General features: G+C 34.4%; 1 protein-coding gene and 1 long non-coding RNA gene across 2 annotated transcripts in view; one reads left to right on the top strand and one right to left on the bottom strand.

Moving 5' to 3' along the window:
- Positions 1-527: 527 nt before the first annotated feature.
- LOC128231139 (sorting nexin lst-4-like) overlaps positions 528-13,167 on the top strand; it is a 33,924-nt gene continuing 21,284 nt past the window's right edge. The window contains exons 1-2 of the mRNA XM_052943580.1: positions 528-576; positions 4,669-4,755. Coding sequence (XP_052799540.1) covers positions 562-576; positions 4,669-4,755 — 102 coding nt within the window. The 5' untranslated portion in view covers positions 528-561. The remainder of the gene's footprint in view (positions 577-4,668; positions 4,756-13,167) is intronic.
- On the bottom strand, positions 11,077-12,463 carry LOC128231140 (uncharacterized). Its single transcript, XR_008260303.1, has 3 exons — positions 12,369-12,463; positions 11,597-11,724; positions 11,077-11,290 (listed from the first exon to the last, which is right to left on the bottom strand). It is a non-coding gene; the product is annotated as an uncharacterized LOC128231140 (long non-coding RNA).

Below are 13,167 nucleotides of genomic sequence, written 5' to 3'. Positions count from 1 at the left end.
TGTATTGTGCTTATCGTTTTGTAACGTCAAATTGTCCATTTTACTATCTTATTTTGCAAATGTTATTGTCAAAAAAGTTAAAGATAATTAAAAAAAGATTTTTTTTCATGTACAGTATAAATTGAGGGCCATTTTCTAACGTTGTTATAACCAAACCCAATTGTATAATTATATTATTTGTTGAAATGATTTATATGACGTGCGTATATTATATATACAATAAAATATGATTAAACTAAATTGTGTATCGCTTACGAACAACATTTTCTAATATATAAGTTAGAATTTTACGTGACACTGTATTGTATTTAACGTAACACAAATAACCGTCTACAGTACACCCTCTATTAAATACGTTATATCCTAAAATTTACATAAAACAAATTAATTTCTAAATATTTCCTAATAAAAATTACACACTTATTGATATGAAATACAAGACCATAAAAACTTGAGTCAACATTTTATTCAAAATGATGTCACACAGTTTGACAGCTGACACGTGCGTTTGTTTACTTTTTCTTTCTCAAGGTGGCGCTGTATTGGTCAGCTGACTTCAAAATGGCGGAAGTGCAGGTAGTGTTTTAGTTGTCAATAAGTTTTTAGTGACTGTTATATTTTATTTCCTGTTGCAAGTAACATTTTCTCGCGAAATCAATGTATTCACATTGTTCTTATATATTTCTCCAAATATCTGTAGTGTTGTTTATTCTAATGTTTTCGTAGAAACGTAGAAAACCAACGCCCCCATTGGTTAAATTTGTGGGTGGGGGACAGAAAATATGTGACCAATGAATCATCGGCGAATAGTATGTTTTGCAATGTTAAGGATATGCAAATATATTATCCGTGTTTGGAAAAAGTATCACAGCAGAATTAACCGTAGAAACATGTATTAATTCAGCTTATGTGTTTTTTAGAATAGAAGAAATATCTAAAATATGGGTTTGAATCTTGACACTATGATATCATAACACTTGCACTGGGCTAGGTACCTATTATTCATGCATATCAATTATTTGCTTAACCTGTGAAACTATTGTAGGGCAAATAAAAAAAAAAGATCTGCACAGACCTTGTATGTAGTCCAAAAAATCATCAGAAATCGTAAAAAAATCTGTCAACGTACAATAAATTGTCATCAAAATTAAATGTTTTTATGCATTCTTATTTCTAGTTCATTAATTGTTTATATAGTAAAGCTTTTGCCACTATTTCTGTACATGTTCAAGTCAAAAACAGTCTCAGGCACATAGAATAGACCCAACAGTATGTAAATGGTTTGATTTGAAAGTATGCAGCCAGCATGCACATGGAATACTGCCCTAAGGCCAAACAAGTCATTAGTTGTGGCCTAGTTTTCATGCTATGAATCTACATCATACACAGTTAGTCTAAAGTAATAGACGTGTTGTACAGGATTCTTCAAATCCCTAACGTCTAAACGGGTTTGTGCAAAAAATGGGTGGGTTTGAAAAATATTGAAATTGTATTTAGTGAAGTATTTTATGTTTGAAATGGATAATAAAGGTTTATGTTCACTGTTTTTGACTTGAAAATGTACAGAAATAGTGGCAAAAGCTTAACTATATAAACAATTAATGAACTAGAAATAAGAAGGCATAAAAAACATTTGATTTTGATGACAATTTAAGTCAAACTTGTACGGCATTACATGGAAGTAAAACATTCTAACAAAACCTATTTCTATTTTCATTATTAACATAGAATTTAAATTTTAAATATATGTTATTTGTACATAAAAATATGATTTCCTTTAATCTTTTCATGGACACATGGAATATGGTATCTGTATAAAAATGTAAACAATGGACAAGGCTTATGGAAGCAGAGATATATCTTAATGCCTTTTCAATGGTTATGTTTTATTTTTGTTTTTCATTATGGAATTAAAGGGTAAGGAAGAGAAAAACCTACCCTCCAACTCCCTTAAAATGTGGGTCGGGTAAGCTCAACAACATATTTTTTATATATATATTTCACCTATAAATACTCGTCCTGGCAGAGTAACATTTTCATTTTCATGAACATTTTGTTGTCAATCATGAAAATTTGTTGAGATTTTTTTTAATTAATATACTTTATCAAATTACTGGTACTGTTATAGACATAGATAATATCTGTGGTGCTGACTTCTGTGCACTGCGGATTTTACTGTTTATTTAAGACACCTAAATTCTCTTTAAAAATAAATAATTTTTAGATCAGGAGCCTTACTTTCTTTATGAGAAATGTAATTACTATAAAAAAATGTTCAGTACTTTTCTAGATTTTCATAGCCAGTACATTTAATTCTATTTTGTCTATATGTAACATAGTAATGGCTCCAGACAGGCATCGCAAAAATCTGTATCATTATTTTGTTTTATTTTTATTATGCCCCCCTTCGAAGAAGAGGGGTATATTGCTTTGCACAGGCATGTCGGTCGGTCGGTTGGTCGGTCGGTCCGTCGTTAGACCAAAGCTTGTCCGAGTGATAACTCAACAATTCCTGGACGTATGGTCATCAAACTTGACATGAAGGTTGGGCCTGACCAGTAGATGACCCCTATTGATTTTAGGGCTCATCGGGTCAAAGGTCAAGGTCACAGTGACCTTTAATGGTAAAATAATTTTAAAGCTTGTCCGAGTGATAACTCAACAATGCCTAGACCTATGGTCATCAAACTTGATATGGAAGTTGGGCCTGACCATTAGATGACCCCTATTGTTTTTTTGGGTCATCGGGCCAAAGGTCAAGGTCACAGTGACCTTGAATGGTAAAAGGATGTCCGAGTGATAACTCGACAATGCCTGCACTCTTGGCCCTCATTCTTGACTTGGAGGTTGGGCCTGACCAGTAGCTGACCCCTATTGTTTTTGGGGCTCATCGGGTCAAAGATCAAGGTCATAGTGACATTGAATGGTAAAAGGTTGTCCGAGTGATAACTCAACAATGCCTGCACCCATGGCCCTCATAATTGACTTGGAGGTTGGGCCTGACCAGTAGATGAACCCTATTGTTTTTGGGGGTCATATGGCCAAAGGTCAAGGTCACAGTGACCTTGAATGGTAAAAGGTTGTCCATGTGATAACTCGACAATGCCTACACCCATGGCCCTCAAACTTGACTTGGAGGTTGGGCCTGACCAGTAGATGACCCCTATTGTTTTCGGGGGTCATCGGGCCAAAGGTCAAGGTCACAGTGACATTGAATGGTAAAAGGTTGTCCGAGTGATAACTCAACAATGCCTGCACCCATGGCCCTCATAATTGACTTGGAGGTTGGGCCTGACCAGTAGATGACCCCTATTGTTTTTGGGGGTCATCGGGCCAAAGGTCAAGGTCACAGTGACCTTGAATGGTAAAAGGTTGTCTGAGTGATAACTTGACAATGCCTGCACCCACGGCCATCAAACTTGAATTGGAGGTTGGGCCTGACCAGTAGATGGCCCCTATTGATTTTAGGGGTCATTGGGCCAAAGGTCAAGGTAACAGTGACTTTGAACGATAAAAGGTTGCCCGAGTGATAACTCAACAATGCCTGCGCCCATGGCCCTCAAACTTGACTTGGAGGTTGGGCCTGACCAGTAGATGACCCCTATTGATTTAAGGGGTCAGAGATCAAGGTCACAGTGACCTTGAAAGCAAACTCGACAATTCCTGGACCTATGGTCATCAAACTTGACATGAAGGTCGGGCCTGACCAGTAGATGACCCCTCTTGACATAGGGGGTCATCAGGCCAAGGTCCAGGTCACAGTAACCTTTAACGCAAAAAAGTTAACAAATCTTCTCCCAGTGATATCTCAACAATGCCTGAATCTATGATCATCAAACTTGACATGTAAGTTGGGCCTGACCAGGAGATGACCCTTATTGATTTTAGGAATCTTTGGGTCAAAGGTCAGGTTCACAGTGACCTTGAATGCGAAAATGTTTCAAGTGATAATTGGACAATGCCTGCACCCATGGCTCTCAAACTTGACTTGGAGTTGTGTCTGACCTGTAGATGACCCCTTAAGATTTAAGGGGTCATTGGATCAAGGGTCAAGGTTACAGTGACCTTGAACGAAAAATGCTTGTCTGTGTGATAACTTGTCAATGCCTGCACCCATGGCCCTCAAACTTAACATTTAGATTTTTGGTGACCAGCTGATGACTACTATGGATTTTGAGGTCATAGAGTCAAAGGTCATGGTCATAACACACTCTATCCTCAAACTTTGAATGGTCATAATCTTAAAACTGCCTCAGCGGCATACAATGTTAGCGACAAATCAGCTGTCATTTTGGTCCATGCATATTTCATTCAATTGTCCATATAACAACATGGCGCTCAGGGGGGGCATAATGTTTGACAAACATCTCTTGTTTGAATGGTAACAGTAGTTTTGTGTACCATAAGTTTTTAAGAAAAGATATAATATTCATGTAAAAGATCTGACCTGCGCTACCAACTTATTTTTGTTTGCAAAAATATGCAAGATTTCACTAAGATGACTTATGGAACTGACAGAAAGAAAAGTAAACACTGATGCATCCAAAGAATGATGTACTGAATCATTATTTCAGTCTAACCCTTTACATAATTGCTAGTGAGTCTGACAAAACAAGGTAACTGTGTTTAAAGAAGCTACATGTACACGTTCAATGTTTTTACTTCCAGGCACAGACTCTGTATGAATTTGAGGGTGATGAATCTAATGGTGAACTCAGCTTTCAGAGTGGAGAAACGCTTACTATTTTACAACAGGTAAATTTTATTCTAAAAAAACTTCCGTGGAAATGTGAAATGCTTCCTTTATTGATTCAACTAAGGCAAAGCGTTAAAAAAATCCATATAATTTTTTTATTTATATTATACAGGAAATGTTTCCATTACATGATGTTTATATGGCGTCTCTCACTAGTATCTCAAATTAGCAACTTTTGAAATATATACATTAACTCAGTTTGTGCATCCAATATTAAATGTACGTGTGTTTTTTTATTATTGTCGAATGCATGTTGTTTCTTTCTCCTGGCTAATATCTAGAAGGTAAATGGGTGATGAGATGTATTTTATTATTTGCTGTTAATTTTCATCGGTTTTATATAAGCAGAAAATAAGTCGTATAAATATTGCATTAAAATATTGATATTTCGAAGGATATATTTATCAGTCACAAGTGTTTTATACACCAATTCAAAGAACAGGACATATTATAGTTTAACCTGTGGCACACTGGCCGGCTCACAGTGTCCAGTATGTTGTCAGATCAATAATAGTAAAGCATTTGTCTAATCATTCCTTGATTTTGTCAGAATGGGTATGAGCATAGTATCTTGGACAGGTATGTTTACCAGCCATATCGCTTGAGTTATCGCCCTTGAACTATTGAATTTACTTCAAATCGTTCTTGTTCGGTCAATAAATTAAGAAGCCTTTGTCAAATCATAACCAAATTTGGTCAGAATCTGCATGGACATAATATCTAAGACAATTTTTATAACCAGCCATATCACTTAAACCACTCAAGAGAAATCACCCTTGAACTATAGAAATTACCTTACATTGGGTGTGGTACTATTAATAACTTCATAAGTCTTTGTCAAATCATCACCAAATTTGATTAGAATGTGTTTGGGCAAAAAAGCTTTGTCAAGGTTGATAGGCAGCCTCAGTCACTTACAAGTTATAACTCTTGAATTGGCAAAACACGATCAACAGTGTCTGCTCTTTAAATTTGGCTAACAACCCGTTTTCACCAAACTTGGTACCCTAAAAATAGGTCAAGCTTTTGTTGTTGACAGAAAAGATTGTAAAATGTAAAAGCTTCCCTACATTAAAACAAAAGTGTAAATCAATAATTTACAACATCGAAAAAAACATATTTGGTATTGGAAAACTTTGAAAGTCTTCTCCTCAGAAACCGCTGGCCAGATTTTAAAATAATTTCACAGAAATTTTCCTTCGGTCACTAATAGGTCTGGTGATACTTGCATCAAATTCCTTCAAACAATCTTGGTTTGTTAAAAACTCATTGGTTTGATTAACAAGTACTTTATATTGGATATTGTTTGAAGATGAATACGAAGAGGGCTAGTTTATGACTTTTGATGTCATACCGGTATGTGGGTTAAATGGAATAAAGTATTATGTCTTTTACAATGAATCATTCTGAATTTGGTAGCAGATTAACTGGTTAAGAATCTCCTTTCATTTGATATTATAAAAGAAAATATTTCACTTGAAAATCTACACATATTTATCTGTTATATTCCATGTCATAAGACTTTTTTGGCCAAGCATAGTTTACAACAAAAACAGACATATGTTTACAGCTGTATAAAAATGTAAATGACTTGTCAATATTTTACACTCCCAATAAGTATGTAAACAAATTTTCTGGTTGGTTTTTATCCTGTTCCTGATTTTGACCTGTAAGATCAACTAAATAAGCAACTTTTAACTTCTGAGTGTTTCATTTTTTATTGCTTTTTCAAACATTGAAAGTTAAAACTTGCTTTTTTTGTGAAAAACAGGCCTTTGTGGAGATGGCTAAAATGACCAGTGACCCTAACATTGATTTTTGAAATGAAGACCATCTAAGGATTTATTTGATTATGTATGCTATTTTTTAAATGTTACTTATTCCATTTGCAATATTGGATAAAATTTTCCATGTAATCATCATCTCCCTATTGAAAAGGGACAATGGCATAATGATAGGAAGTGTCATCTTTGTCAATCAAACAATGTCGGTGACAATTTTTTTTTATCTTTTTTTCTTTTGTAAAACGATGATGAATGAATCAGATAAAAAGTTATTAATGAATATAGGGAAGTTTTTAAAGGCTATACTGAATTATTTTAGGAATGTACCAGGCTAATTAGCTCTTTACCTCAATATTATTGTCAACATTACAAATTTGTTTTAATATGTTTAAAGAATAAGTCTTACTTTTTTCTAGCAGATAGATAGTTTCTTACCGTACCGGTATATATTTTTGTGATATGATATTTTGGTCCGACAGGGATCATGTTGTTTATAGAAATTCATTCCTAAATACAAATATTCTAACTTGGATATGTCACAGTATGTTTAGTAATCCAAAGATGAGCGAAGTTGTAATCTTATTAGAACCTACTTGCACTGGTTTCGGCATTTAAAGACATTTTCATGCCGTGTTGAAATTGTTAGCCATTTTTATCAGCGGTTTAACGTAATTCCTGGTGAACTCTCTGTCATTCACAATGCATTTTTCATGTCTAAAAATCTATTTAATTTGGTTAGTGATAAAATACTTAATTGAATTATAGAATTTTACATTTATATGTAAGATGTCTACGTTGTTTTTCATATAAATCCAATATGGCAGCCACAGTTCCTGCTACAGTAGGGTTGGCAGTTTCTTGGCTGGGTCCAAGTGTCATGTCAAAAGTGGTTTTATTTAAAACATGGCCATTTTTTAGCTGCTCTGTTTTGACACTGGCTAAAAAACGGCCCGGCCCAGATATGGCCAGTTCATGGCCAAAATCCCTGGAAATTTGCTTGGAGATGGCATTCTTGCTTTGGGTTTCATGGAGAGGCCATATTTTGTGCTTGGTTCAAAATTATTAAAAAAAACACTATATGCGGAAAACTATGTTAATACTATTTTATTAATAATATAACTTATTAAAATAGCAATATAAGGAATTAAGGGGATTCCTAGATATTTTAATGAAGCAGTAGAATCACTTCTTTCATAAAGATTTAATTTACATTAGGGTAAATGTTATTTAAGTGAAACTGATACATATTTCTATGGAAGCGTATGTGTATACGCCATTGTTAATTTGTTGCAATTCAATAGGAGTTAATAGTGAAGTTAACCTGAATTGCTAGTATATTAAATATTTTCAAGATAGGCTTACAAGAACTGTGGATCAGGGCTACTAAAACTTTGGAACCTCAATTGGTCCGGACCCAGCGACGCCCCCCTCCCCCCCCAAAAATCCCCCCCCCCCCAAAAAAAAAAAGAAAGACGTGTTCAATAGTCTGATTTTATAGAAATGACATACATTTTCGCGACGTCTTTTCTGTCAATATTTTTTGCGATGTGGCAATTCGTAAGAGGGCTCTAGAGCCAGCATAGCTGATTCGTATAGTCATTGATACAAGTTTTATTCAAATGAGATTCTCATCGAATTCTGCGGCATTTCTAACAAGATAGACTGCAATCGTAATTAACTGTGGCTGTCGGGAGGCGGCGCAGACGACAAAAAGTGAAACAGTATTATGATTTAATAAATATAAAATAAATATGACGTAAGCGGCGGACTCAGCTGTCAGACTATGTAGTTAATCAAGCGTATCGCTGTTGATATCCTATATATTATTACGTTAATTAATACGGTATTTCAATGCGTTCACAGATTAACAATGACATGCATTTATCTTTAAAGCCGTTTTTAACCAGCAATGGTTTCTTATAACAATTTAAATTTAACCGTTTTGTAATCAACAAACGGACATCATCATGGACCTATAAACCATGACAGCTTTATAAGTCCGTGATATCATGTAATGATCGACGACGACATAGCATATTGCCATGTGAAAATATGGACCCATTTCAACACTTAATCAGGAAAGCTGCAAGCAGATAATTAACACAGTTTGTTTAATTGTGTCTTCTGCTTATACCAAAACACGTGATTGGACCGATTGCAAGCATCTGCTAATTAACAGATAGGCTATAGAGTGATCAGCGTAGCAAAAAAGCAGCTTGTCGCATCGGTCTCATGGTAACCAAGACACTTTTATGACCTATTGGATGTAGTTTTGAATGTGTGAATGACCCATGAATGTTTGTGTATTACAATTTCTACATCTTTTACTGACTTAGTTGTTTTGGACCGAAATTACAAAAAATTTTAGAAAATTTCGGACCGATTTTTTTTACACTTTTTGAAACTGAAATCGGTCTGGCTTGGTCAAAATCGGTCCAGACCGGCAAATTGCCGGTTTTTAGAAGCCCTGCTGTGAATGTATAGTCATTATAAACTAAGTGCGGACACCTACTGTGGAAACATTTCATGATATAAAGTTATAAATGAACTGTTATATTAATAAGTTCTCCATTGTTTATGGTTGTTCTTAGAAATAAATTGTTAAATGTAATGGGCCTTTGAATGGTAATGAACCAAACCTATGCGAGATCGTAACAATATATCGTTCTTTTTCGTAGCAATGGTACTTACACAGCTTGACCTAATTTATTGTAAACCTCTAATCATTTGTAATATATGTGCAGAGTGTACAATAAACTGTGAAACAATGACTTACTAACATAGAAATTGAGTCTAGACGTCACATTGTGCCTTGTTCACATGTGCAACCAATTGTCAATTGTTATACTAGAAAGAAGTGGTTTCCTGGCAACCACATATTTGCCAGCATTTTAATATTTAAATACTTTCAAGAAAAATTCATAAATCTATTCCATTATAGCTGTCAGTGAAAACACCTTGTTGATCAGTGTTTTTATTCTTGTTCTATGATTGAATGATTAGCTGTGTGTAAACAAGTATTTTGAATTTGTATGTTTACAGGTAATACTTGTTTTTGGTGTTGGCAGACTCTGTTTACATTTGTTTGTATTGTCCTTCACTTAATTATAAATAAAAATGGCGGAAAAATCTTCTTACACCTTAAACAACTAATAAAATAAACTCTAGGAATAGCAATGACTGAAACAAGTAACAACTGACTTGAATCTATTCAAACATGAAATGACACAAATTTAAATAACAGTATCAAATATTAAAATGACAGGGTTTCTATATAACGCTTAGGCCTCCCAGTTGCTGTGTGCTAGTGTCAGTATATAGTGATAACACTTCACATTACAGTGTAATGGCGTGAGACCACAGTTATTTTTACTATATGTTTCATATAGACACTAACCTGGCTTTTGACTTTATACACACCCAAATTGAAAAACAAGGACATGGCATCTCTAGAACAATTCAAGACACAAAATATAATCACAAGAAAACACCATGTTGACCATTGACCCGACTGTCAAAATTGAGTTCAAATACATAACCCTTCCGCCAGGGAGTCAATCGGCTACAAACAACTAATTTTCAGACTTCCACAAGCTATGATTTTTCCAATATTTACATTGAAAACTATCAATTTCTGCAATAGAGTGTCAAATTCAGTCAAGTTCTCTGCAAAAAGAACATTTTTTGCTTCTTTTTCATTCAATTTTAATAAAATATTGATACTTGAACACAAGCACTCTTTGTTTCTGTATTCACATCCGGATCTTGGTCAACGGGGGGCAGATAACTGTGGTCTTGAGCCTATTTAAGCAACATTTTTTCAGAAACAGACTTCAAAACTCCTATAGTTCAGCTTCAGGCTATATGCAACACATACTGAAAGTTTGGCAATGATATATCAAACACTAAATGAATGAGACAAGTATTAGCACCTGTGGTATTTTCATAAAAAGCAGAAACAGCCATTTCCCTCAAATGTTAAGCCGCAAACCTTTGAAGAGCCATTATTTCCTGATGCATTGGAATAATTTGACCAAGTAAAGTTTTCCTTGTAGCTTTTAATGGTGTCTATAGAACAGCACCACAAAACTGGCCTGCCTACTCTTTTAAGATTTTTTCTAAGCAAAATAAGGTTTTTCCACTTCATCGGCTTAGTGTTTTATATAAAAAATGACATAGAGCCCAACTGAAATGCCTCAACTTGTCAAAATTTTGCTTTTCTGGTCCACTTATATACAAAGGTAACAGAACTGTTCAGTTTAACACAAGAAATTTAGTGATAATGTGTTAATAGACAGTCTAAACAACACTATATGCCAAATTGTTGGCTTCCGGGACAAATGGCGCAACAAAGGAAATGGCAAAAAACACACCAAAACTTAAAGATTCATGACAACTGCTAGTGTTTTCATGTATGAGGTGGCTACATGATGTAGAAAATGCAGAGATAGCATTATTATGCCCATTTTTAAAAAAAAATTACTTTAAGAATCTGTTTTGAAGGCTAGATTTGGCATTAAATTCAGAGTACAGCACTTCACTATTGTCTATAAGATGCTTATTTACACCTGATTTGCTATAAATCTCACTCATTGGAATCATTTACACACAAACAAGCACTACAGAGTTGACTAACATCTTCATTCTTCTGAAATATTGGATTCAGAGCTGCATCTCCTGGATTCAGATTGCAGGACTACCGCCTGGGGAAAAGGCCGCAGCTAACTGGAGCTTATTGGCACATCATGATCTGCAAGCAAGACACAAAAGCAATGTTTTACACAAATAAAACTATCTGCCACTACTGTTAAAGTTTGAAAAAGGCCTGTAAACACTCATTTGAGGCATACACAACCTTTAACATAGTCATAAATGTGATAAATATGCAGAAAAGTTCATGAATTCAAAGATTTTCAGGACAAATTTAATAGAATATATAGTCTTTTGGACATTTTGCAATCAGTTTTTAACAAATCAAAGGTAAACCTCATCTTATTGAGTACCCAGATGCATTTTGCAAGCATTCAAACCAGACATGCTTAGAATTTCTTCTTACTTGGAGATGGTATTCCTTTCTTGAAAATCCTTGCCGAGAGCCGGTATGGAAAACCACAGAGACCACAGTTTTACCAGCACTGGTTCTTGTCCTTGAAAATTCCTCTGTGGCTACAGCAACCAGGCTGGCTATTAAAATAAGCAATAAATTAGGGTTTTTAAAACATTTATACTGTATTAAGGTTGTGTTTTTTAATGCATTAAGGGAAAAGGCTCTATTCTTTATGAAAGCTGCTCACTTTTTATTTATTTTGCCTTGAGAAATGTCAAGTTTTTCAATGAATAAATTGAATAAATGAATGAATTAATGAATATATATGAATGATTGATAGAATGAATTAATGAATTAATGAAAGGTGGCATTATTTCTGTAAAATTGGGATCTCATTGTGTTGCTGTGATTGTTAAAGTATATGTTTTCTTGTCCATAAGCTGAAAATCATATGCACACTAAATAAAACATCATTCTGCATCCTATGTGCAGTAAGTTTTGTTTAATTGCTTATAGAATTTGCAATTATTGTAATGTTTGCTTAAAAGAGCAAACAAAATGTGTGAATAGATGCACAATACAGACCAAAGACTGATACAAGTCAGCAGTTTCATTAGAAAATAATATTATTATCAAAGCCACATCAGAAATGATTGACAACATGAAAGAAATTCATTTAGGAATGGAACAAACAGTCTCAATGGGCTTTTATGACCAAACTGTCTCACTTTGTACTTCAGTTTGGATACCATTTTCTAATATATTATCTTGAAGTACTTACAAATTACAGCATGTTGGCAAACACCAAGTACAGCTTGGCCTCTGGTGGGCAGCTTGGTGGGGGGGGGGGGGGTCTTCAACAGACAGTTCCTCCTGGGTCTGCTTCCTATGTCAAAAAAATCCCTCCATTTATACTTTGGAATTGAAAGTGAGGCTTTCATTCATTAGTTACCATCATTTGGAACTATTTCCAAACATTAAATTGAAAGTGAAAGTAGTTTTTTTTAAAAATGTCAAAAATATATAAGAAAATTATATATTATTAATTTATATTATGTAATATAAGATTTTCACATTTCATACTCAAACACCAATATTCTATGGCTAAGCACTGTCAACTGGCCAAATTTCAACCAGATAGCTGTATAAATTAAGAATTTATAACAATTTAAAATAGGCCACCCCTCCAAAAGCTTCCTCTATATCAGGCGTGAGACCACAGTTATTTTTACTATATGTTTCATATAGACACTAACCTGGCTTTTGACTTTATACACACCCAAATTGAAAAACAAGGACATGGCATCTCTAGAACAATTCAAGACACAAAATATAATCACAAGAAAACACCATGTTGACCATTGACCCGACTGTCAAAATTGAGTTCAAATACATAACCCTTCCGCCAGGGAGTCAATCGGCTACAAACAACTAATTTTCAGACTTCCACAAGCTATGATTTTTCCAATATTTACATTGAAAACTATCAATTTCTGCAATAGAGTGTCAAATTCAGTCAAGTTCTCTGCAAAAAGAACATTTTTTGCTTCTTTTTCATTCAATTTTAATAAAATATTGAT

This window comes from Mya arenaria, chromosome 4 (assembly GCF_026914265.1).
Source record: "Mya arenaria isolate MELC-2E11 chromosome 4, ASM2691426v1".
Taxonomy (NCBI): Eukaryota; Metazoa; Mollusca; class Bivalvia; order Myida; family Myidae; genus Mya; species Mya arenaria.
This window is presented reverse-complemented; position numbering and strand designations above follow the sequence as displayed.